Source organism: Sceloporus occidentalis, unplaced genomic scaffold, assembly GCF_023333645.1.
Source record: "Sceloporus occidentalis isolate IW3139 unplaced genomic scaffold, rSceOcc1.0.p SCAF_198, whole genome shotgun sequence".
Taxonomy (NCBI): Eukaryota; Metazoa; Chordata; class Lepidosauria; order Squamata; family Phrynosomatidae; genus Sceloporus; species Sceloporus occidentalis.
The window spans coordinates 661,329-688,881 of NW_028317178.1; the positions used below are offsets into that span (position 1 = coordinate 661,329).

Genomic DNA, 27,553 nt, shown 5'->3' on the forward strand with positions numbered 1-27,553 from the left:
TAAAAAAGGAGATTTTTTTAAAAATAAATAAATAGATATAATAAATAAATGTTTTTCCCAAAAAAAAAGGGGAATAGGGAGATAAAAAGGGATTTTTAAATAAATAAATAATAAACAGATGTTTGTAACAAAAGAAAATAGGGGAATAAAGAGAGAAAAAAATAGGGTTTTTTTTCAAATAAATAAATATAGATAATAAATGAATTTGTTTTTAACACAAACTAGGGGAATAAGGAGATAAAATAGGGATTTTTTTTTCCAAATAAATAAATAAATATAGATAATAAATACATTTGTTTTCAACAAAAAAAAAAAATAGGGGAATAAGGGGGTATCCTGGGTTGCTATGGTGAAAAAATTTTTTTTTTTTTGCTTAAATACTGTGCCTTTATGCCGATGGGTTAAAAATAATAGCCCGAAATCCTTTGCCGGCTAGAATTTTTTTACCTATACACCCGCTAGAGCCCTGCACAATGTATAGGTCAAATTTCAAACGGCAGGTGCTAGGAATACGCAGCGCTTGCTTTTTTTGTGTGTGTGTTTGTAGGGCAGGAAGAGCTCAGCTCAGCTCGTAACAAAAAAAAAAAAGTTAATTTTTAAACCAATTCTCAGCCTTCGCTCCAAGCCTCGGGCTACGGTTTCATTTATTAACCCATTCCCTGCTGTTTCTATACACATTATCGGGGCTTTTAGGGCCGTAGAACCCTGCGATACCCTCATACCCAGCAAACATTCCGACCTCCTAGAGAAGAGGGGCATCGGGGGAGGAGAGAGGGACTGTCTGAACTAAACAGGGACACTTGGCAGGTACGGGATGCGCATATCCAACCACGGAGACAACAATGAATGGGCAGACGTGAAGAAAGAGTCCCGGGCTGTTTCAGACCACAACTCCCGTCATACTCAGCCTCCAGGCGGTAGTGGTTGAGCACAATGGGAGTTGAATTACCGACAGTGGGCGTGGCCAAAAAAAAAAAGGCAGCTTTGATTAAAACATTCAGATTTATTATTATTTATTGATTTCTATAGCGCCGTCATATTCCGCAGAGCAGTACAATAAGAGGTAGTGCATCATATAAGAAATTGTAGTTACAGAAAAAACAAGGTGCGAAGGGCCTCGCTCAAAGAGCTTACAATCTAGAAGGAGTTATTAAGGTGACGCTGCGCCTCGTTGCTAGGGCTGCGGATAAGTGGCTGTTAAAGCCCCAGCTGTTTAATTGCCCCGAATGTTTGAGTACATGTGTGCAGTCTCTGCCCCGGACATACTGCAGAGGAGATGAAATTATTACCATCCCGCAAAAAAACCGAAAAAAAAAACAGGAGGGGGAGGGGAGGCAGAAACCTCACGTCCCAATCAGGCATAAATCACATCTTCCTATATATATCAATTGGCAAAAAGCAGGGACTTTGCCCGTATTAACCCTATAGCGCCCCTGGGCCGGAGTTTGATGAGCGATTTAACCCCTCGATTGCTGCCTGCTTCAGAAATAGCACACCAGTTATACGGGACAGGAGTTATGGGATGCTACGGACCTACTTTTTTTTTTTTTAACCCCAAAACGGGATCTTCCTAGATCCGTAGACTTAATGCCAGCTTAAAGCTTCTGGGGGTGGCAGCTTGTCCTGGGTTCCTTTATATCTAAAGATATCCCTGGCTCAAGAGCATCTGGTCAGCATCAAGCACCTCTAAATTCTTATAACGGAACTTATTTTTAATGAATAATCGACGTTTCGGGTGAGGATTACAAACCGAGTTCCTTCAACTCCAACCCTTGCCAGGCCTGTCCCTAGAAGAGCATAGCGGGTGCCATTAAATCTTAGCCCTAATTATTTGTGAAAGACAATGAAGAGAGGGCTCCTCTCTACCCTCTAACGAGGACCTCATTGAGTCCCCCCCCCCCCCCAAGGCTGGAGATCCTCAGGTCCTTCAGATCTTTAAGAAGAACTTCTTCCTGTAGAGGAGGTAGGACACGAAGACCCAAATGGAGGCGCCCAGAAGATCTTGAGCGAGGACATCGTAGTGAGACGCCCGGTCCTTGATCTCCCACTCGAACGGGAAGTAAGTGCCCAGCAAGGAGTGTCCAACGTAGACGAGGATTGAGTTCATTCCTGGAGAGGACACAAGAGCCATGGTCATTAGCTACGGTTTCGAGGTCATATTCAACACACAGTTATTTGTCACTGTTTACCTTAGCCCCTACCACCTCTGCTGGGAAGCTGTTCAACTTACCCACCACTATATATGAGCTTGTTATGGAACACTCTGGTAGTCAACAGGTTAACTTCCTCTAAACTGATAGGCTGGGGGCTTCGGTGTTACGGTGTCTACCTGCTTGCGTGTCAGCAACGGAGAGAGGGTAGACACTCAGCGCTACTATATATGTAATTAAAGGCAAACAGTGGAGGCGCCAGAGACTCTCTAAATAAATATCAGGCCGTCAAAGCTTTCTTTGCAAAGAGTGGCGTAACCTTTGCCCCCGGCCAATACATAAGGGGGGGGCTGACGAGCATATGAAGTACGAACCTCGCGCAGGCGTGAGATTCGATTGGCCGGAATCCTACTGCCCCCCCCCCCCCCCGGTGGGAGATGTAGCGTGAAGACGAATGAACTGAGGCCTCTTCATTTTATTTATGCGACCCTACTGTGAAAGGGCGCCTCTGCTGTCCCCTTGTCACCACTCAGCGTCACGGTATTGAAAGCGGCAGCGGGCCTTGCTTGCCACATGTCTCTTTTGAGCCAATTTGCATTGAAAAAGGGGCCGTCTCCCGCATGTGATTTCTTGAACCTTCTCTGATTCCAAGGACTCTACTTGGAAAATTAAACTACTGAGTTTGACATACCCCCCCACCCCAAATCTTATATATATCATCGTATATGCGTAGATCTCTGGTCACCACCGATGTTCTTGAGTTCCTCCTGATGGTACCTGAAGGTGGAACATCTAGAACTTTAGGATACGAGGGTTTGGTCAGCCAATGAAGACCGGAACACATAATAATAATAATAATAATAATAATAATCGCGTCAAAAACTCTGACCAAAACGATGGAAAAAATACCCAAAACAATAACTCTTTTTGGACAAAGGCTCAAAAGTGGCTTCATACCTGGATAGATGAACGGTCGGCCATTCCACCAGCGTCTCACATCAATCACGTAGAACATTAGACCGAGCAGAAGGAAGGAGAAGCAGCCGAGGGTGGTGACAAAGGAGAGGGACCTGTAAGACGAGCGTGAATGATGTCGATGAGCCCAAACGGATCTGTCTTGAGCGTGTAGTCAATCACGTCCGAGACATCTCAGCGCTAAAGACAGACGTGGACCTTCGGTGACGTTCTGGTGGGGTGACCCGGAAAAAGCTCCGGTTTTTCAGATATACTAGTCAACAATAATAAATTTACGACGTTGTACGGAATGGTTTTTGGTTGACGGAGCTCAGAGTTGTGATTGATGAGTCTTCTTCTCCCCGACCATAAAATATTTCTGTCCCTTCGTCTGGGAATTGTCAGAAGCAGTCAGGTTTCGGTCAGGGCCGAGGAACTTAGAGGTCCTCATAATGTCCATATCATATCTTTCCATATGTTCCTTTGTTTAAGTATGTCTGTGTTCTAGACGGTTTCTTAAGGGCCCTATGAATGTATGGAGGCACCAAGTAAAGTGAGACTGTGGCAGAAGTTCTCTCCCTTTAACTATAGGGAGAGATAGCTTACTGGGGAGGAATAATCCTGCAGATCCTGAGAATTGCTCTCATGGTAGTCACCATCTAACACATATATCGCTGGTTTTAAGTGGATTCTTTCTATAATGAAGGCAGAATCAGAATGGGTTTGGTGTTTACATCGAGAAGTCACACTTTACTAGAAACCCCCCGACGACCCCCGGCGACCCAGTTAATCCAGTGTGTATAAAGGTCTTTTTACCAACTATTCCAGTAAAATGTGATTTTTTTTTTTATGGCAATTTCCCTTTTAGGGTCAATAAATTAACAGTGGTGATGTGGCTATACGTGCTCGGGGAACGCACGGACTGAATGCATTATATAAATGAGATAAATCACGCCGGGGTAATTTCCAGCGTGTACTCCGTCCTCGCTAATACTCAGCTGCGCAGCTTTATTTTAATACTTACTAAAAGCCATTTATCTGCGTGTAGGAGAGCTGCCTTCACCATCTGCATACTGAATGCTTATAAGTAGCTGGCTATTGATTTTCATTTCTCCCTTAAAGCTGTCAAGTGCTTTCCTGGGTGTAAGAACGGTGGGACGGCAGGCAGAGGGAGATATGGCCGGCCCTTGTTCAAGAACACAGCAGAGTTCCACCGTTTCCCAGTCTCCACCATGTCTCAATCTCCACCATGTCCCAGTCTCCACCATGTCTCAATCTCCACCATGTCTCAATCTCCACCATGTCCAGTCTCCACCATCTCCCAGTCTCCACCTTGTCCCAGTCTCCACCATTTTCCAGTCTCCACCATTTCCCAGTCTCCACCATTTCCCAGTCTCCACCATGTCTCAATCTCCACCATGTCCCAGTCTCCACCATGTCTCAATCTCTACCTTGTCTCAATCTCCACCATGTCCCAGTCTCCACCATGTCCTAATCTCCACCATGTCCCAGTCTCCACCATGTCTCAATCTTCACGATGTCTCAATCTCCACCATGTCCCAGTCTCCACCCTGTCCCAGTCTCCACCATGTCCCAGTCTCCACCATGTCTCAATCGCCACCATGTCTCCTTGATTGGTTTGGACAGTTATGTATTTTATGTTCCTGTTCTAGAACAAGTCTTAAAAATGATTTTTGAGGCCCCAATCTATAGGTATAGATTTAATTTAGGATGGAAGGCTAGAATAAATTGATATTTTTTTAAAGAAAAGCTCCCAGTTCCGATGACTTTGACCATCACTAATGTCTGAGTTGCCAAAAATGCCCCCCCCCTGCTAAAAACTCACCAGGGTTTTGTGTTTCTAGAGTAAAAAATAAATAAATCAATAATGGATGGACAAATAAATGATCCTCCATCTATCTCTCCTTCTCGGCCGTAATCAAAGGAATATTAATTATTAAATATGATTAATAAGGATCTTTTTTTTCTGCTGTTAGGGCAAAGTTATTGTTCCTTGTTGTTAATATTTAATAAACATTTTAAATAACAGGAAGAATGTGACTTCAGCAGTGACTTTCCAGTTGATTGATTGGTTGAAATATGGGAACTGATAGACGTCGCTGTCCGTGCGTTCCCAATGCTGCTACGTTAAAGCTCTAGAATGTTCTAAGCTTTACGAAGCGCTCTAGGTCCCATTGCCATTGGCGGAGAGGCTTATGATGTCATGACTGAGTGCGTGCAAGAGGATCAACATCATGACATCACACGCCTTTAATTATTCCAACAAACTTTGGTACCCGTGTATCTACCTTCATAAAAAAAAGATCATTTTATTTTTATTATTATTTATTTATTATTAATTGATGATTTATTTATTTTATTTTACTTTTTGTTTCACAAAAAGTACTCTAAAACTTATATTAAAAAAATAAATTTTCTCCTGATTTATTATTATTATTATTATTTGTCTTCTTTATATCTACGAATCAGTGGCACAAATTGTATTTCTAGAAAGAAACACGATGTCTTCTTAAAGGGAACCGTAGACGAGGAGGCTTCAGTCTTTTATTAATTAATTAACCTAAAAAAATTATCGGTCCGTAAAACAAAAAAAAATAAAATAGACATTTCTCTAGTCAATTTATGCATATGAAGACTGCATATTAATCTAAATTAATTTCTTTTTTTAAAATAAAATATTTAATAAAATATCCATATATATATTTTTGCCATCGCGTTTCGCAAATATGTCCTATCTAGAAAGCTGTGCGTTATTTCACTTATTTTTTATTGTTTTTACTCGGATCTGGTAAATCTGTCCTAAAAACTTCTAACAATTTTTTAAAGACGTAACGGCTGATGGTCCGTAACTCGTACCTTGCCTTGGGGGGGCAAAGCCGGGTCCCCCTCGGAAAGGTCAGCGTGGACATGTGTTAATATCTGGAAGAGCTGCCAAAGAGTAGGGTTGGGTTTGAGGAATTAGAACGCTTTGTTGTAACAATCCTTCCGACTGAGCTCGAAAGCACTTACCAAAGGTTTTTATTGATGGGAATAAATCCTTCGTCCCTTGTGAACTTTGTTAAGATGGCCGAGATAATCCCCTACGGGAAAGCGATAGAGAATCGGTCAATACGCAGCAGCAAGGATGGATATATCTACCATCAGCATCTCCGACCGAGGGGACAGATGTCCGTGCTATGATCATAAGTGTTTTCATTGATTGGATCTTGTACTGATCAGTTGTTTAACCTCTGTCCCACCAAGAAGACCGTCCACGACGTGGGCCTCCCGAATCTCTAGAAGCACAGGTTGGACAAATCTTTTGTTAGCCTCGGATTGTTGTCTAAACAAACACTTATCGGATTAGAGGTTTTTTTTAAAAAAAAATGTATTTCCTCCTCGTGTAAATTGATTTTGGGGGGGGAAATGTTGATTCCAAGAAGCCACAGGACATGTTGAGAGGGAAGACTAACTCGTGATTACCCTGCGGCTAGCTGGCCGGCTAAAGATGTCCATTCCGGCCAATTGAAGTAACATTGTGGAATATTTTGTATAGAATAAGATATAAAAATATTTTTTATTTTTATTTATTTCTTTAATTTATAATATTATTATAAATTATTATTTTTAATATTAATAACAATAATAATAATAATATGGAGGACAAAATAGGCCTTCAGCTGGCCGAAATGGAGCCAACGTATAGATCCAAAAAAATTCCTGTAGGTCATTTTTCATTGTAAAAAGAAATGAATGTATGATGTCACTTGGTGATGTCATAAATGAGAAATGACAACTATATTTAAAATTCCATTGATGTTGCAATATTTGTGCTAAATTTTGTGCGCAAATATTCATATATAACTTTAAAGTTAATTAAACTATACAATTTTAAATATTTTTTTATAGTCATAATTAAGGCCATTTTGGGAAAAAAAAACATTTTCAAAAATACCCATCCTTTGAATGCTTCTTTTACCAAATTGCGTCAGAATTGCTTGAGCTCAAAATATACTGCAGAAAAAAAAAAAAAAAACGAGCGCAAATAATTAAATTGATATGATCTCACCCATATTTACACTTCATTATAATTGTCCTACAGCTTTTTCAATATGTCGGCTCTTCCTGAGCTTATATTTGTTTCTGCTTAACCAGAAAGGCTTGAGGCTTTGAACAAGTGTTGTTGGCTGATAGATCAAGGGTGTCCTCGCGTGCGGGGCAATTACTTCTAATTAGCCTTTGATTGCCCTGAATGCTCTAGGAGACCAGCAGAACAGATGCTAACGTGGAGAGTTCCAAAACACTTCATTAACGTTCCAAAGAAAACACAAAAATTGTCCTGGAAGCCTGAGGTCCTGAGGTTACCCAAGTCGGATAATTAATAAGGGAAGCGCTTTGAAGTTTGATGGACCTTCAGTGGGGTCTCCTTCAATAAGGTCACCTTCAGAGCTTCGCTGATGTCCCACCGCATGTCGTATACCCTCTGAAAAGCGGAAAAACATGCTTTCTATTCTTTCTAATGGTGTATTTGGCCGAACTTTAGGATTTGTAGCATGGATTAAGTAGAAAGCCATGATGAGCAGGGTGTCCTTCATATTGACTCCGTTGCCATCTTCTGGTTTCCACAAGTCTTCTACTGTTGGAAGTAAGATAATGGAAGGTACTTTGGCCGGAGATCATGACATAACATTAGGTCTCCTTCCGAGCCAATAATACCCAGGGGCCTGAGGCCCTTCTGGCCGAAGAGGTCAACTATAAAAGTAAGATTACGAGTATCAATGTGGAAAAGTTCTTCCTAGAAGCCAACACATTAAACCAAGCATTACAGTTATTTTCTTCTCTATCTCTGAAGACTGATTTATTGGCTGACGGCCCAGAGATGGAGCCCAAAAGGGGACAGGATAAGGACGTTGTGTACTTAACAATCAAAGCACGCACTCCATAATATAATGGGATTCTTCAAAAAGTAACAAGAGTAGCTTGGATCTGGTGTGTGAGGAGTGGGGATTATATATTAAAGGTCAAGTCGAGTGACTTTCCAGTTTCCATTAAGTCAACCTGATTCAGAAGCCAGAGAAAGCTCAAGTCAAGTTGGGTCAACATGGCCGCCCTTAAAGGTCATGGTGCCAAGTGGTGGATTTATACACCATGTGCCCCAAGGGTCTGTGGTAGAGGGCCAAGGGGGGAGACGCTTGGTCTCAGGAAAGATGGATAAGTTGGACACGACTTACAAATGGCAACCCGCCAACCATGCGAGATTGGAGAAAAGGGAGAATGATGAGTGGAGGAAGGTGAGTAAAAGGCTGGGGAAGATTAAAGGAAATGTGAATGGGATTGGAGGAGAGAAGGAAGGGCAAATAAAACTAGTAGGGAAATGGTGGGAACTACGTGAAGGGGGATAGAAAGAGGAGGAAAAAGGGAAAAAAGATGTACGAAAATAGGGAAAAGGGAAGATTGAGATGAGATAAAATGTAGAAGAGGTAGATGGAAAAATTGGACTACGTAAGAGAGACAGAAAAATAGGCAGTCTGAGAAAGATTCAATTAATGCCTCGTATGAGCTTCATCCATTAAAAGCCGCCCGTCCTGAATTTGTAAATAATGTGTTTTTGAATAATTGAACCTTTTAGGTTGTTTTCGGTGGATTCTGAATCAGGGAGCGAACGGCTAAATAAATTATAACCAAATAATCGAGAAGACCTCGATTCGCTTCGGAAAAGTCATAAGATCCATAATTGGATGGTGGAAGGATGGATGAAGCCACCTTGGTCATAGCTCCCAAGTGTCCTTGTTTAGCATGGCCAGTACCTCTCCCAAACATCTGTACCCCTTTGTCCTCCTCAATGCCCCTCTTTCCTCCCTGATGCCCCTCTTTTCTAGGAGGTCAGAGTGTTTGCTGGGTATGATGGGTTGGCGTCATCCACAGAGCCGAGCCCCCCCCCTCCCAGCGTGTCACTAATGGGCATCCCATGACACAAAATCAAAGCTAATTTCATCTCGGATGGGGCAGCTGTGACTTGTGCCGTAAATATGATTGTATCGTTTTCTTGTCACAATGATGGGTGACGCGGCTCGCTCCGTTAATTAGACAATTCTCACGAAGCACAGCGGCCTGAGAAGCTAACGTCTTAAAGGGGACTCTCGCCCTACGGGGCCCTGACTATTACGCCATTTAAAGGTTTGCTTTGGCGCTAAATGCAGGTTAAGCCCCGGGTATCCCAATGGGGGCTAAATGATGATTACAGACAGGCCTACTTTGGCCCCTGCGGAGGTGATGAGCGATCGGTACAATGAACAATTCCAGTAAAAGGTTAATGGGCTTTTGGGATTGTAGAACAGAATCCTATCGCAGGGACCGAATAACGGACTAATAACGGTGGCTATGGAAACGATGACTGGTCAGGAGGTGAAGACGTTCTGAATGGAGTCACCTGTATTCAAGCAGGGATTCCAGCTGTGATATAGCAGGAAGAAGAGGACCAATCGGGATGCTCGGATGTCATCAAATCAGAGGAGGCTGTAATTGGATAATTTGGACAATCTGTAGCAAAAGAGATTTCTTCTCCTCGTTCCTCTTGTGACTCCGAGTGATTCAAGGCACTTAACTATGACATCATGTCCAAGCAGCCTCAATCTTGCTCTCTCATCACCTCCAACTGTTTTTAATAAATAAACAACAAATAAGCCACCAGGTCTTTTCTTATGACCTAATGGAGGTCCTCTTCAGAGGTGACCACTGTCTTAATCCCAAGAGACCAACCACTGTAAGGTCTTCCTCGAGGTGAGAGGTCTCCTTTGCGGATGCATGGAGGGGATTTGGCAGAATCCCCCCTAATGGATTTGCCCTTTTCCCTGACCCCCCCCCCTTAGACTTCCGGGTGATGCTTTCGGCTGGGCATATGTCCAACTCCTCTGTAAGATGCATCTGTGGCCAGTTTGTATCGAGTGCTCCTCAATTGTGATTGCACGGGTACTCCTCCTGTGATTGGTGATACTTCTGAAACCGGTGCAATTAAATGAATGCCCTCCTGCCCCCCTGCGGTGGTGGGAATAAAAAAGTTTACAGAGCAAATCAGTTTGAAAAAAAGTAAATAATGCAACGCGATAGGTCTCGTTCCTCGCAAACGGAAGCCAACACTCGATAAGATCCACCACACCTTCACTGCTCATTCCTCACCACAAAACATCGTAAAATACCCCATCTTACCCCGACCATCTCTCTAACCTTGGTAGGACAATGTTTAATTTTTGTCTTTTGCACATAAGGCACAATCACGGAACTTGGGCCGGTAATCTTTGAGACGTTATGTCTGACGAGGGTTCCGTAGTCAAGATAGCGTCTGTCCACGGCAGTAAATCATATGAGATGTTCTGAGACTCCATATCACTTCTCCTTGAAGGATGAAACGGACAGGCCTGATTAACTTTAGAAAAATGGAGTCCTTTGTCCAAGGATCGATGGCTTTGGCTGTCAAGCTGTGTCATAAATCGGCCAGACAGTTGGCGCTGAGATGCAGTGCTACCTTGGCTTTGTCTCCGAAGACATGGATTTCATTCCGAATTTTGTAACCCTTCGAATGGACACAAAGTGCAAGAATGTCAGCTTGGAGAGATCCATGGGGAACCAAAATACTCCAACCCTGGGCTGGACCCACAACTATAAAGTGGTAAAGAGTTCTTGGCTTGGTGGGACTCCATTGTGCATGTTGGATGTTCCTTGTTGGCCAAAAATTATTTGGTTAACCAACCCTACCCAGAAAGTCTTTTTTTCTAAGGTTCTTTGGATGATAAAGCTTGGGGCTTGTTGGCAGCTAAACTCATTCAGCCCCAACCCTGGTGTTCAAGGGGTAAAAGAAGGGCTTGAAGGAACAGCTGGCGGAACATGGGCAGGACCTGACCAAACTGTATATGTCATTTATGTGGGTCTATAGATCCTATGGTACCTGGTCTGCTTTATGGGAGGTACGCGAGAAGTGTAAGAACAAGAGGCCATCGTCTAACAGGCTTCGATGGAACATAAGGAAGTTTTTCTTTACTGAGAGGCTGGTAGATAAGTGGAACAGCCTCCCAGCATAGGTGGTAGAGTCTAATACGGTAAGGGAATTTAAACATGCATGGCATAGGCATATGACTCCCGAGACCGACGGCTGATTAAGGTTTGAGTCTTCACAGCGGGAGAAACGGGCGAATGCGGCCGATCTAGGTTTCTAGCACTAATTGATTATATTTTGTCTCACACGGTAAAATAGCCCAGGAGAGGCAGGCGCCCGCGGATCTGTTTGTTTAAGTTTATATAGGATGGGGGGGGGGGTTATAAGCTGGAATCGGAGAAACCATAACAAACAAATCCCTATAACAGGAATCCGGAGAAACATGTGAGAAATCTCGCTTCCCCGCGGCAATTAGAAAGTGCGTGGATCCCAGGAACAGACACTTTGCTTAAAAGCATTTACAGAAAACACATGTAAGCGGAGATCGCTGATATCCATCAGGACCTGCAAGCGCTGCTCCCATGCCTTATTTATGTTTCCTCTGCATTAACCCTTTAACAGCACCTTACACCGCCCCTCCCCCGCTTCCCTAAGTACAACGCGGCCGCTGCATACCTGCCTAGTGCCCCTGTTTTGCTTGGCCAGTCCTTATCCCAAGCCCCTCTGCCTTCCTCTGTCCTCATCTGATGTCTCTTCTTCCCCGATGCCCCTCTTTATTCATCAAATGCCCCTGTTTCTTCGCCTGATGCCCCTCTTTCCTCTGCCATGCACCTATTCCATCCCTTGATGCCCTCTCTCCTCCCCGATTCCTCTCTCCCCTCCTGAGGCCCCTCTTTTCTAGGAACTCAGAACATGGTATTGCAGGGGCAAGTAAAACCCATTATTTGTCTAACTGCCCCACTCAAAAGGAAGGGACTGTCTCTTCTAAACGGGGACACTTGGGAGGTATGGCTCTTATGCCTGGCATTCTCTTTTATCATTTATCATGCTAGCGTATTCATTAAATGCATCATTTTGGGGATAAAGTTAGAACGTGAATATTTTACTCCATAGGCATGAGGATTAAAATGCGTCGTCCATTAAATGAGAATAAAATTAGAGCGCTCTTACCATATATGGTAAAAAGCAGAATTAATCCATAACAATTCCTTTAAATGTTTGTAAGGCAGCAAAATGATACAAATTCGTAGATTGCAGAGGATCTCGACCTAAAAAAAAAAGAATTCTAGGATTTTAGAGCGAAAGGGGCGGCTGGCTCGCCATTTTTTCCCTGTACTTGGTCGTCGACCGTTTTGTCTATAAGATGGAGATTAAAGTGGAATTGTCATTGGGGTGCGACCCCCGCGCTCAGGGCGACCCCCCCACGCTGCATCCGAGAGCCGGTTGCCCGGTTGCCCTTATGATAGGGAATATCTCGGTTTCAACAAAATTCTGCAATGAGCTTCCTTTGTGGCAGATTGTGGCCAACGCAGGTAGAAGGTTTCTCCAGCTGTAAAGACTCAAACCTTAATCAGTCGTTGGTCTCGTCTTAGATTCAGGAGCCGTATGTCTATCCCATGCATGTTTACATCCCCTCACTGTGTTACCCTCTACCACTTCTGCTGGGAGGCTGTTCCACCTATCCACCACCCTCTCAGTAAATTGAAACCTCCTTATAAAGCATCTAAGGATTTAATGAGATGAACCAATCACTTTGAGAGGTTTTTTTTGAGGGTGTTTGGTATGAAGTCATGCACATTTGGGACAACATGCTCTAGAAACGACCCCGAATTCTTCACACATCGCTGTTCCGGTGAGAAATAATTAAAGGCCGTAGAGTGATACGCTGAAGAGCTGAAATAACACGGGGGGGGGGCACAAATATCTTTTAAACAGGAAATTGAAGGAAAATTCCCGGGGGGGGGGGATTGTCAGGAGAAACGTACAGCCTGCGTGATAAATACACATTGCGTGTGCACGCGGTCCGAGCATCACCTGCGTGTTCCCAGAATACACGCCAACAAGTGTGTGTCATGCCTGAGATCAGGAGGAAATTGTTCATACCTCTCAAGTGTCTCTCCTTATTTTGACCAGTCCCTCTTTGGGCCCCAGAGGAAAAAATCTTTATCTCCCCCAGCGCTGTATACAGTAATATAATCCCCAGCGCTGTATACAGTAATATAACCCCCCCGCACTGTATACAGTAATATAACCCCCAGCGCTGTATACAGTAATATAACCCCCCCGCACTGTATACAGTAATATAACCCCCCAGCGCTGTATACAGTAATATACCCCCCAGCGCTGTATACAGTAATATAACCCCCAGCACTGTATACAGTAATATAACCTCCACACACTGAGCTGATGCTTTACGGCAATGCTAATGAAGTCCGTTTCTCCATAGACTTTCATTAGTCAGAGAGTCCTGTGTGATTAAGACTGAACTATTCTATTATTTCCCACAGGCAGCGTGATAAGGAGTCAGGGTGTTTCTCTGGGTGTCACGGAACATGCGCATGCATACTACATTGAGCATTTGGACTGTTTCAGGACAGTTGGCACATATGTAGAGAATGATCGAGCTCCAAGTCTCAAAAGATGTAGCAGCTTTGATTTTTTTCCGGTGGTCAAAGGAGATCCTTAGTTCCCATTGGTGTAGCAATGGGGGGTCACGGGGATCATAACCCCCACGTCATTTCCATAATGACCATTTTATGCTGAACTCACCAGTATGACGGCCCAGATCAGGAATCTCTTTAATATGCGGAGCGGATATTTACGGTAAATCAGGATGATCTTCCCGGCCTATAAAACAGAACACGAAATAAAATATAAAAAAATGTAAATTAAATTATCTTTTAATAATAACAATTATTAAACAAATAAACAGTATTAAAAAATAATAAAAAATAATAATAAAAATGTGAACCGGACAGTTTTTATTTGCCTTCTTTGTTGTCACTTTCATATTTCTGCTCGGGAACTTAAATCGCAGCCCATTGGTTGAAATTCCTATGACATCATCATGTAACTCAGCATATCTATATATTTATTATCATTTTATTTATTTTTTGTATTTTTTTTTTTATATATTTAAGGAACTAATTGAATTTTATCCTTTTTGTGTAATAAAATCCTCTTTTTGCCCGGAGGTATCGCCAGCTTCCTCCAGACTTGTGAAAGAATTCCCGAGACGGCCCAGGAGCCCGCGTATGGGACAAATACAATTACCGTTCCTTCCAATTTGATAACGAGGTGGTCTTTCTCGCCACTAAAAATAGGCTAATAGCCTAATTGAACGTCTAATGGCTCTACAAAGGAGCGTGGGTACTTGGGCCTAAATGCATCATCCTCCAGCCGGGGAGGGGTGGGAATGGGCTAAAAGCCGTTACACTAGCCCTGGAGAATAAGCTTAGCGCGTGATTGTCTAAGCCCGATACAAAGGATCTAATTTTCTTCCCCTCCGACGGGACTGAGGAAGCGACAGACGATTCCATATTCTCTTCAAAATCCATAAAATTGTCAAATGTTATTAAAAAAAAAGGATACATTTGCCCACTTCCAACTTTTTCTGATGACAAAAACCCTAATTTTACGGCTTCTCTTATTATAAGGACCGGCTTTCGGAGCGGGAGGCGATTGTCCTCCTTAGTCTGAAGGCCAGAAGATACATCAGGTGTTGGTAGGGTAAAAGTATGTCCTCTGGTGCGTTGATGGGGGAATTCGTAAAGCAAAAGGTCCCAGGCACCCCCCTCCGATCTCGGGCATCAGTCTCGCGCAGGTTGATGCACCCCCGGTTGCTCGCTGATGTCTCATGGACGTTGAGGAGCCAATGAGAATTTCCAGCTGGGCTACTGGTAAGGACTGGTGGGGTTCCTTATACACAATCCTTCACAGGTCTTTAGGCTTAATAATCACTGCTGGGCTTTCTGCCTTCTTAGAAGTTCAGATGCTAATGGGGCAACCGGGCTGAAGAGCTTACAATCTGTTACTTGGGGGGGTACAGGATCCATCTTCTATTACAAAGATCCTATCATCTTTTACCTTTTTGTTTGTCTCCCCAAACTCACTTCTATCCAATATATAATTTTATTATATTATGTATTCGATAATTTAGGAATAATTCTATTATAGAAATTATTAAAAAAAAATAATGGAGAATCGTTTTTATTAAATTTTACATTTTACATTTAATTTCTTTTAATTATTTTTTTTTTATTTCAGAATAAATTAAATAAATTACGTATTATAAATATATTTTTTTGAATCCAAGTAATTTAAAGTTTTAAGTTAAAAATCATGTTTCTGGGTTTTTAAAGGTAACCGCTGGTGTTGTCCCTTCAAACACTGACGCAGGTTGAGCGGACGGAATGGAATGTTCTGAATAGTTCGGTTTCGCTCATGCGCGACCGCTTCCATTTTGGTCACTGTCTGGGGATGAAAACGAATATTCACTTGGCGTGAAAGTCTCGATGGGCTGAGACTTTCCCAGCAAACCCATCGGAGGCCATTGATCAGCCCTTAAGCCTGTTTATCTTAGAATACGATGAAATGAAAATGGAATTATAGCCAATTCATCTCTGCTCCTCGGAATCAATACGTCCGCTGCGTATCTCCTGCTCTTACTGTATAAATATTACTGCCATTCTGATTAATCATGGAGTCTCGCCACAGCTCCCATCATCCTCAACCCTACACATGGCCACACAACCTAAAGATCCCATTTTTAGAAGAACCTCAGACATGGGTAGGTGGACCTGAAGCTTCAGGACCTAAAGGACCTAATCTGCATCGAGCACAATATAAATTGGTCAAGCGGTCCACCTATGTCTAGGAGCTCAGGGCAGGGATCGCGCCCACTTAAGAATTTTGGGAAAGTCGGCAGGTATTGATTATTATGGTTTCTGTCTTGGATGCAGACCATGCCCTCAGTAGGAGACCCTATGGATGATCGCCGGCTGATACCTCTCCTTGGTTCGCGGCAAAAGATCTTTCATCGTTTTATTATGCTTCTGAGGTACAGCCCCCGACCGAGGGAGCATCTCATGTGTAAGTGAGAAGCTGGTAGATAAGGGGAGCAGCCACCCAGCAGAGGTGGTAGATGGTAATACAGTGAGAAGAGTTAAACATGCATGGGATAGACATACGGCTCCTGAATCCGAGACCAACGACTGATTAAGGTTAAAAAAAGTTCATGTAAAAAAACGACGGGAGGAAAGAACAAGAATGGAAGATATTTGTATGATATTTCCTCCCCTGTGTCTGCAGGTGCTTCTCTGCTTGGTAAGAACACTGAGATGGCCTTGTGGAAGTGCCTGGAGACATATGAATTAATTTGGGGGTCCGAGGGGGTCCCAGCTGACAGCAAGACCGTCTTTGGTTTCTCTTGTTCTCTTCCCACTGGCTGCGTCTGTTTGCTCGCTCTGTGATGACGAATACGTCCCCGAGACGTCTCTCTCCGCTGTCCTTGGAAGCTGACATCGCCGGCCAGGTGTCCTCCGGACCATTAGCAGATTAATCCCCTCTTGCCTGAGCCCTTACACACGGGCTGAGACCCATCACTCAGCACTTAGGAATTAGCAGGGTCTGGTAGGGAAGAGAAGACGGCTGTTGTCGACATGTCCTAAAGAGCCCCCATTATCACAGCGTCCAGTAGATGAATGGCGGGGGAAGCCATGGGAATTCGACTTGTGACTTCAAACAACCCACCTGGTTTACCACCTCGAGGGAGAGAGGAACAGGACCTGCCCAAATGTCCTGATTTGCGTTACCCAGAACACGAAGCATGTTCAGAAACCTTTATCTCCGTACCCCAACGTGTAGGGCTGAAAGACCCTCGATATCCCCTTCATTCTCCAAGTGGTGGTCCGCCATGTTGGAAAATGTTGCATCGGTTCTATTGCGCCCTGACTAGCTTCGGTTTCCATCAGGATGGAGCCCTTGGTGGATTTTGTCCATGATTACTTTGCAAAAGCAACGTTAACCCTCTCCATCCACCTCTAGACTTCGAAACGGTGTACAGCCCCTCGAACTCTAGCCATAATCGCAGTTGGGATCCTCCCAAGCAGGAAGTTGTACCCCACATCCTGTTCTCTTCCTGCATTGTTTTAGCATACGGCGCGTGACCCTGTACCGCTAGAGATTGTTTCCATCCGTGCAGGTCCCTCCATAATGCTATCTCGGGGCAAGGCAGGGATCTAAAACATATGACGGGGCAGCAAGATGGCGGCAATAAGACCGAAGTGAAAAACTCGTGGAAATTGAGGACAGTTTGGAATGTGAGTGTTCCCCTTTAAGCGGGGAGGAATAAGATGCTTCTTAATGGAGGAAACATGTGTAAGTCAACTACAGCTGTTTTCCTTCATAGCCCAAGGGCGCAAACATTGTTTTTTAGGCAGCGTGCCTTAAAAAAGAACATCATCGCCCCTCACTCACCTTCCCCACGGTCTCACAACCACAGCTTTTCCGCAGTTTCTTGCGTGATGCGTAATGTATAATTCTCTGGGATTCTGGCTGCAAAGTCACACGATGGTTGTGACTATCCACGTGCCAGGGATCGGCAGCTTCTCTCCAACCTTTCTGCATTCACGTCGCGGCACACGTGCCAGCGGTGGGATTTAAAGCCGCCCGGCCGCGTGGTCTCATAAATCGTCTCGTAGGAGCTCGCGGGTTAACGCGGCATTGGCCGGCTGCCCGGGAACGCAGATGGGAAATGCCTGGAACCCCCTCTCGCTCGCTGCACTCACCTGCCCTCTCCTCTGTGAACCTTTTCAGTTTTAGACCTTCTTACTGGAAACGCGTGCCCGTTAATTACTGTAAATGAGTGCGTCTTGCAGATGCCGGAGGCCGCAGAGTCTACGCGGAGAGGGAAGGTGCATCGCAAGGAGTAAGGCTGGCTGGGAAGCTGGTTCTTCTAAAATGACCACAATACAATCTAAGGTTCAGGGAACCACGAGAGGTTTGCTGGTGGTAGATGCCAATGGACAGACTAGATAGGCCAAATGGCGGCTGGCAAACTCTATGTTAAAGTATAGAAGGTGCTTTATCCAGCTATCTACAGCTAGCAACCGTATTGCATGAGTTTTCTCTCTCATGGTGCCCAACTGGTCTTGTTCTAGACTCTCTTTCTGGTGTTTTTGGCTGTCTACACACACTAGGGTAGGGTTTGTTCATGAGGACTACACCTGGGTGGGTAGGTGCAGGGCGGTGGTCCTTCATGCGCAACTGCCCTGAAGCCTGGATCAAGTAGGCCAATGATTCCATGTAGACATTAGACCTCCAATTTAGCTTCTCAGGATAAGGCGAGTGGACCCAGAACTCAAAATGGCTGCCAGACTTAACAACCAACTGAACCACAGACTTGATCAACTCAACCCAATGACCGTAGTTGAGTTTAGCTTGGTAACTTGGCGGCAACTTAACCTACTAGGTATTTAGCAGAGGTCAGGGAACCAACAAATTTCCCACAAAAAGTATATCGTTCCAAATCTGAATGTTCTTGTGTCTTCTGGTCTCCTCCACTCCCTCAGCGTCCTTTAAAAACCAACTCATGTACGCATTCAGAACGCATTGTTCTTGGACTGAAATAGTATGGAGAGTAAATGAATTATGGGAAGAAAAAGACAAATTAAGGGGCAAATGTAATAGAAGCAATTTGTTTTCTGGAGTAAATAAAAATCAGTGGCTTGAATCGAATGCTTGAAGCAAGCTGCGTAAGGGAACTCAACATTTAACCCTTATATCAGACGACGAAGAAGAAGTGAAGTGCGTCTTGGGCACCAAAAAGAGCTGCTTTATGGTGGGCCTAGAAATAACCCCCAAAATACATTCTCATTCTAGAACACCAGACATAAAAATGGAGGAACAAGAGGTTAATGTGATAATGCCCTCATGGAATGTTCTACAGCAAGATTTCCTACAGAACACAACGTATCATTTTTTTTTTTGTACCGTAATATAATTGTGTGTCATGTCCTATTTATTCTAAAAACTAAAATGGAATTTTATGAGCGCAATCCGATTCAATGGACTGAGGTAATGAACTGGGATCCATTAGGAAGACAGGGGGGGAGGTGATGGGTAAAATGAATGTTCTGCAAATACAGACAGTACTGGATTTTAAGTTGACGAGAAGACAAAACAAACATGACAATGTTATTTTAGCTAAGTATTGTTTGCATCCTCCAGGGAGTGGGGACAAGTTACCGGAGGCAGGTGGGAACCTTCTTGCAGAGGGACTGTTGACCTTCTATGTCCTCTGCTGGTAGGTTGTGGTGGACCTAACCTGACGAAGAGGGTAAGACATTGAGGCCAAGGAAAGTAGCCGGTCCAGGAGGAGAATACCAGTAACGAGGTCAAGGTCCAAACTAGAGGACCACTAACTCAGGATGGATACTTGTCATGTATGAGAAGGTTGGAGGGCAGGAACAGGTTGGATGACTGGAGGATAGGCAGGTAGCAGGAACGAGGTCAGGAGCAGATACGTGTTGAGTCGAGCCAATACTGACATCAGTTGATCGCTTTGCTAAAGGTCGTGTACATAATTTGTACATAATTTGTGACCTTGTGAGCAGAAAGTTTTCTATCTCATGTATTTTTTAAATACAGGGGTTTCTGAGGAAATGGGTGAAGCTTTTATGCTTGGACCATACCATTTGCTGATATTCACCCCCCAAAGACCAGAGGTACCCAGAATTGAGCTTAAAGTCAGCATTTATACATATTTTCCCAGTGTATTTTTAATCATCAATATCATTCTTGTAGCCTTCTTGGCTTCTGAGCGTTGGTTCCATGTGATTAATCTTTCTACGCGACATTCTATTACTACAAAATCAATGATTCGTTCCTAATGAAATGTGGGTTTTTTGGTGCTATCGGTTTTATTATTATTACCGTCATAAAGCGGGCCTTATTTAGTATCTATTTATTTTAAGAAAACAAATTCCTGATATTTCTAAGGAAGAAAATAGTGATCTAGTGTTTTAGAAACAAAAAAATAGATAAAATTGCAATCATAATTCTATGCATAATTATGAACTAAATAATAATAATAATAATAAAATAATACCAATAATAAACAAATAATAATAATATAAACAAATAATAATAATAAATTAATAATACCAATAATAAAATATAATACTAATAATAATAATAATAATAATAATAATACCAATAATAATAAATTAATTATAATACTATATATTAATTTTCTTTTGCATACTGTAAAGGGGACTCCTGAACTAAATAATAATAATAATAATAATTATTATTATTATAATAATAAACTAAAATAAAAATAATTCCAATAATAATAATAATACACTAATAATAAAAATAAATATACATTTTCTTTTTCGTACAGTTATTTTGGGGTTAATGAAGAATTATAACGAAGGCTTATTACGGGTCAGATTTTGCACGTTTCTCCAAGAACACACATGGCCAATTTATTGTTTGTCCGGTGGAATTTGGAAAGGATAAGAATCAGTGCTTGGCTCTCGGTATATGGCCGGTAGCGTCTTCATCTACTTAATGCAACATTTGATTACACGCAGAAGAGCTGGAATATCTGAGTCATTAACCTTGGATACAGAAGCAATGATGCAGACAGCAGCCCGGGGACTTCCAGACGGTTCACCGGCAGATGCCGTCGGACTACGCAGAACGTAACAATACAAAAAGCTAATCATTATACAGAGGGGGTAGTCCTTTCATCATCAAAATGGGATTGGGAAGCAAAAGAAGACTTTGGGTGTCCAACCCACCCCATGTGATAAAGTCGATAAGATCCACTGGTCACCATCTCTGATGCTTGATGAAGATATAAGGCAGGTTTTGGGCGGCATAAGAAGAAGTTTGAAGAATGAAAAACAAAAGTAGCTTCAGAAGGGGAAAAAAAGTCTTAAGAAGGGACCTCATGCCACCATTGGTGATCCATGCCCAACAGAAGAGACTTAGAATGTTGGAATTATTTTGTCCCTTTTTATTCTTCTGGTTTACGGAGCTCTTATGTATATAAAAAAAAAATATGAAAGATGAAGGGTCTTGAAAATGTAAGAGAAACAAATAATATTATTTTAATTGTTAAATAAAAGGGTAAAATAATAAGGAAAAGATAAAATGGATCAAAAAGTTGACTTTTATTACAGAATTTTTTTTTTACAAAAATTCCTTAAATAAAAGGGAAAAAAATCTTAAAAAATATTAATCCTCCACTTATGCGCAAATAATTTTAAAGACATAAAAACAACCCGTTTAAAAAGCTTTTTTACCGTTTCTATGGCAACAACCTGCTTTCTGTCACCCTGACAATTAAGTGTCCCCGTACAAAAAAAAAAAAAAAATGAATCGGGGAAATTTTGCCACGAATTCTTCGTAATAAAGAATAAAGAATTCTTTCTGTGAAAGCTTTGGGCCAATTCAGCAGGATTTTGAACATTGTTTCAAATGCCGAATTTAGTGATACAATTGTGGAAAAGCACTTTTAACCCCTTAAGGACAATGCGCGGCCCCTAAACCCATTGAAAACAATGCATGACATTAAGGGGTTAACTGCGTTGACTTTTAGAATTTAAGGTGTCATGTCTGCGGAGCTCATCAGAAGTGGTGGGAAAAATCCATTTATTTGCTCACCTTTTGATTTAGAGATTAATAAAATTCCAAGAACCCGGAAATTTCGATTATTAAACTTCGCTTTAGGCATGAAACACACAAATCCCGTGTTTTTTTCCTCCCCCTACTCTTTCCTCACCTGAATCATCTGTTTAGAAGATTAGGTTTGCAGACATCCCAGGGGAATAAATATAAATTTCTCTTTTGTTTGGGTTCAATTTTTTATTTTTTTTTAAATCTGCATTTTTCAGGATTAAAAGCTTTGGAGCCTTCAACTTCCGGAAACAACTTTTATCGTCTTCACCGCTAATAAAATAGGAACCTCTCTACTGCTGGAGAGCACAAGAAAAAAAATACGCCGAAACGATGAAAATAATAAAAAAAATTATAATAATATTAATAAAAAAAGGACATTTTTATATACGGAACATGTATGCTGTAAAAATACGTTAAAAAAACAAAAAAAATAAGCAGAGGGTTGAAAAATTTACAACCTGAGTATTTTGGTCTTAATCCCCTTAAGTACTCCCCCCAAATAAAACATCTGGACTCAATCAAGTGTCTCGAATCCAGATCACAGCGCTACGGGTTAGCATCGTTCCTGCTCATTCACAAAGTTAAGGTTTTAGGAGACTTAGTAGGACCTCGAAAGACTTCTACACCCGTATGACCCATGACTTTAATGCATACGATAGCTGAGAGGTCCCTCTAAATTTTCATGGTGTCCCCCTTGGAGCCAGATGGAGAGGAGAAGAGCCCCTTCTGCCCCTTTACCCCCCAACCCCCAGATACTTTAGGTGGGACATATCAGATCTCCTGTGTTCTGATACGCAGTAGATATCACGCGTGATCTCCAGCTCTAGCTGGGTCAATGTCACCATGATGGACCACCACATCAATGGATCCATTCATGATTTTTCTGCCAAATTAGATAAATCTGTACAAAGAAATGACCCAGTAGAACTCAGAAAAACGTACCTGCAACCCCAAGAAAGCCATGACCACCGAGTTGATTGTCCCAAGGATACCCTCTGGGTCGAAAGGCTGGGTGGTTTTATACAGCTCCTAAAAAAAAAAGACACAAAGGGTTTGTTAGGTAGAAAGATACCCCTTAACTTAAACATGTCTGTCTGGTTCATAAATCATGCATATGAATGTCCCCTTTATCCTAAAATATGGGAACTTTTAAAGCAGAGTGGGGGAAGAGATTTATGCTTGCACATGTCACTTCCTGAGCATGCTCAGATATCTGGAATGCAAGCCAGGAAGCAGAAAGTATGAAAGGAAGATCTTTACCCCAAAACTGCTGGGAAAAAAAGCCATGACCCCCAACGTTTCAGGTGTCCGAATTAGGGGGTGTGGTTAGAGGCGGGGTTGAGATATGACCTAGAAGGGTCAAGGTCATACCCATGAAGGGGCATAGTCAGGGCATGCCCACCATACCGGAAGTGCATAGCTTGCTAATTGAGGAATCAAGACACAAGTTCTCTCCCCCCTCCTCCCCCTCCGCTGTTTATTAGTAAACAATGTACCGGCTACTGCTTTTTCAAAAGTCATTAAAACAATTAGCAATCCTTCCTGTTTGTGGTCAAAGAAAAAAAAAATTAGCATTACCGGCTGAATCAGAGGGGTTTTTTTTTATTACAACCAGTTCTGGGAAAAAAAAGAAGAGAGCAGCGGAAACAGAGATGATTTAAATCTATTAACGCAACCGCTGCTGAAAAGAGGAGAATATTCAATGAAAAGAGAAAAAAATTAAAAAGTAACAAGTCCGCTAATTAACGGGCCGGCTGCCATGTTTTGTAGGCATCTGGCAACAAAGGGGTTAATAGACCATTTCAATAAAAAGTTAGGGCCCGTGTTAATTCAAGCCCCACCACCACTGCTGTCTTACCCCCTTGTGTGTTGGTAACCCTTGAGAAGATATTTGCTTCTGCCAGCTTCATGATACATACGTTCAATTAGTCACATGATCATGTTGGACCTTTTTTTTTTTCTGGTTCCCTCATAAAAAAAGCAACATTTCTTTGACCTTTGATTTCTAAAACCTAAAATGGCACAGACGCCATTGGTCATGAAGGTTCTCCTGAACGTAGGAACTTGGTGGAAGCCTGAAGCTAAGTCAGATGTAGCGATGTTCCTCTGGGTTCCTCATTAGAACCTTGGTTGAGTTCTAAGAAGTCACAGCTCTGGGGAATTCGAGGACCCTCAGGAATGATCAGCAGACAGTTTATTCTAATCTATAGATTGAGTAGAAGCAGAAGGTGACAAGCGCCACCAAAAAGGACCACCAAAGGTTTCTCAGGTGGCCAACCCCCTGACTACTCTACGCCCCTTTACGACAAGCTTTTCATTTTTTTTCTTTTGAGGTTTTAGCACCCATTAGTGAACCGGGCCACTGAAACGCTGATCCTTAAATCGATGAGGGCTGACCTGTGTGTGTACACATATTTACCTTTAATAACAGGCTCTGCAGTCAACGGAATCAATAAAGCCGTATTATGGATTTATCTCTGTTTCGGCCCGGAGAAAGAACGCGAGAGCGATCCTCTGAGATGCCAGCGTCCTCTGTTCATCGCAATACATTAAAAATCGGTGGGGTATGTTAAATAATTCATTTAATCAGACGTCGGGGGTGGGGTGGGGGAGGATTCTGTAATCAAAGATTAGGTCATACAAATTAATAGGGGATGTTATTTACGTTCTTGTGAAAAAGAAGCAGGGATGACGAGGTGGTAATCCTGTAGCTGGAACGCTTCAAAAACTTTAGGAGGACATCGACTTGCTTGGGCAAAATATCCATGCGTGGACAACAGTGTCCATGGAGAGCCTCGGAGGTCTATGGTCCATATGGGACCACTGGTCAAATGTCCATCACGAAGAATGTTCTCAACCATTCTTGATTTATTATTGTCAAAAGGTTCATCGAGGCTAGCTGACCTAGAGGTGGGCATCATGGTGGCTAAGGACCAACTTTCCTTGGATTCTGATGGGAATTCCCAGGACCCTCCATCTCCTAATGCTAATGAAAGTCTATGGCGGAACGGACTTCATTAGCATTGCCATAAAGCATCAGCTCAGTTAAGCAGGTTAAGCAGGTAAAGTCACCCAAAATAGCACATGACTTCTAATGGTATGGACCACTACGATAACATTTGGTTCTGAAGGCCTTCTTTTATACCCAAGTGGTCGACAAATTACCTTACACGTTGGGTAATGATAGATATGGTTTGCCCCAAGCAGCCACTTGTCAATGTACCCAGCTGCCCCGCCGGTGCAGTTTTCATATTTGCCATAATTTCCGATCCCTCCGGGTCCGAGGTAACCCCTAAGAAAGAAAAGTCATTAAATAATTCTTTTAATAAACAAATACTCCCCTCCAGCATTTTTGTTTTAGGGGGTGTGGTTAGAGGTGTCGCCGGGGCGGGGCTTTACCCAGACCTTTAAGTGACTTTGTGGGTTATTAGGATATCTGTGATAATAGCGTTACGGAGGGACCTGCGCGGCCGGAAACAATCTCTAGCGCTAGAGGCCCACAAGCCGTCCACTAAAACAACAGGAAGTGGGGTACAACTTCCTGTTTGGGATGACGGGAGGATTCCAATGAGGGATTATCGGAAATCAGAGTGAAATTAAATAGTAAAAGGGGTTTCTCAACTTACGTGGGGCACCCGGGGACAGGAAGAAGGAACGTCAGGCAGAGCGAGAGCGTCTCCAGAGCCGCCATAATAATCCACTCGGGCCAGTACTCGACAATATCCCGGATCCCAGCGGCCCATCGACGGCTCTGAGCGGACGATAAGATATACAGTCAGGAACGCAAATTGGGCCACTTCACGTCAATATTTAAAAGCTTTTTCCTCCTCTTTTCGCCCCGGTCAGCAGGAACACAAGTGTGCATTTTCTAGAAGCAAGCAAGCAATTACACCGTGTTCTGCTTGTCGCAGCATTGCTGATGGAAGGATTAGAGATGAAAATATCTGACACACGCGCTTTCTCCATTTAAAAGGGACCCACGCTGGGAAATGCAGAGGAACGGCCTCCGGGGATCACTTTGGTCTGACTACGAGATCCGAAGCGGCTGTTTACGGGGAAATTATAAGCGGGGCTACGAAAGGGTTAATAATATTTCCATATTCTAATATTTCAACTCATTTAGCAAGTTCCCAGGTATGCCCTCTGTCACGGAGCTGGTTAGTCTGACCGACTACCTCCGCTGTCTTGTGCTCCCTTAGCCTGGGACAACACACACTTTCCCCGTTTTCCCAGTCACTAGCCGAGACTCAGTGTAGGGTATAACATTCAGAACCTTTATTGTCCACAGGCACAGGTATATATATCCATATAAACACACAGAATGAGACGTCTGAGTAACATAACCGCCCCCTTTAGCTGGGGATTCAGGTCTCCCAGGAACAATAGGGGAGATAACGGGATTAGCCTCGGATATCTTCCACCGATAGTCAGGCAGGAGCCCTGGCTGGGCACCCTGTGGAGATAATCCTGTCTGGTACACATAGTGGGGCAGGAGGCTATTCTAGCTGCCCAGCAGTTCCAAAAGTAGAACCTGTATGTCCTGGTACTGGGCCTGGCGGTGTGGGGTAAACATAGAAACTGGGTTCCAGGGGAACGGGTGGTTGGGCTGTATAATATCCACAGCGGTGTGCCTGAAGGGACGAGTCCGTCACAATGCTCCCCCTTGTGGAACACCTCGACCTACCCAGCGCGACCCCAATCGGGTCCGCTTGGGATGGTTCGAAGCCCTGGCACCCATCGCCTCCCAAACACAATCACCCCGTTAGCTCCGTTTGTCTGGACAGCCCATCCGCATTCCCGTTGAGCCTCCCTGGACGGTACTGAATGGTGAAGTTGAAGGGCTGTAGAGCTAGGCTCCACCGTAATAACCTGCCATTGTCCCCGGCTACCCTGTTCAGCCATACTAAGGGGTTATGATCCGTAAGGACGGTGAAGGATCGTCCATACAAATAAGGTTGAAACTTGCGGAGAGCCCAAACCAAAGCCAGGCATTCTTTTTCAATGGCGGCGTAGCTCACCTCCCGGGGAAGTAGTTTGCGGCTGATGTATGCCACTGGGTGTTCGTCGCCATCGTCTCCGACCTGGGTTAGTACTGCTCCCAACCCGAACGTAGAAGCGTCTGTATGGACGACAAAGCGTTTGGATGCGTCTGGTGCAGCTAGTACAGGAGCTTGCACTAAAGCCTGTTTGAGTTGTTTGAACGCCGCCTCGCACTCCGGAGACCACAGGACTTGTCGGGGCAAATTCTTTTTGGTCAGGTCAGTCAAGGGTTTCGCAATAGTGCTATAGTTGGGGACAAACTTACGATAATAACCCGCAGTCCCTAGGAACGCTAGGACCTGTGTTTTAGTACGGGGTACTGGCCAGTTGGCAACCGCCTCTACTTTAGCGGGCTCTGGTCTCTGTCTCCCACACCCCACCCGGTGTCCTAGATATTGGACTTCAGACAGACCAATGTGGCACTTGTCTGGCTTAATTGTCAGCCCTGCATCGCGGATTCTGTCTAGCACTGTCCGTAGATGCTGGAGATGTTCCCCCCAGGTGGCACTATGGATGGCTATGTCATCTAGATAGGCGCAGGCATACTCCTGCAACCCATCCAGCAGTCGGTCTATCATCCGCTGGAAGGTAGCCGGTGCATTCTTCATCCCAAACGGCATGACTTTGAACTGATACAAGCCATATGGGGTGATGAATGCAGACTTCGGCCTAGCCTCCGCGTCCAGAGGTATCTGCCAATAGCCCTTACATAAGTCGATAGTGGTGAGGAACCTTCCCCCTGCGATCCGGTCTAATAATTCGTCTACCCGGGGCATCGGGTACGCAT

At 43.5% G+C, this 27,553-nt stretch overlaps 1 protein-coding gene across 1 annotated transcript in view; it reads right to left on the reverse strand.

The window, feature by feature from the left end:
• Positions 1 to 1,927: 1,927 nt before the first annotated feature.
• The window catches only part of LOC149278194 (heparan-alpha-glucosaminide N-acetyltransferase-like), a 65,802-nt gene continuing 40,176 nt past the window's right edge, over positions 1,928 to 27,553 (reverse strand). The window contains exons 12-18 of the mRNA XM_089502228.1: positions 25,353 to 25,477; positions 24,892 to 25,018; positions 22,669 to 22,755; positions 13,804 to 13,881; positions 6,135 to 6,205; positions 3,108 to 3,220; positions 1,928 to 2,109 (exon numbers count right to left, since the gene is read on the reverse strand). Of these exons, the coding sequence (XP_089358354.1) occupies positions 1,928 to 2,109; positions 3,108 to 3,220; positions 6,135 to 6,205; positions 13,804 to 13,881; positions 22,669 to 22,755; positions 24,892 to 25,018; positions 25,353 to 25,477 (783 nt within the window). The remainder of the gene's footprint in view (positions 2,110 to 3,107; positions 3,221 to 6,134; positions 6,206 to 13,803; positions 13,882 to 22,668; positions 22,756 to 24,891; positions 25,019 to 25,352; positions 25,478 to 27,553) is intronic.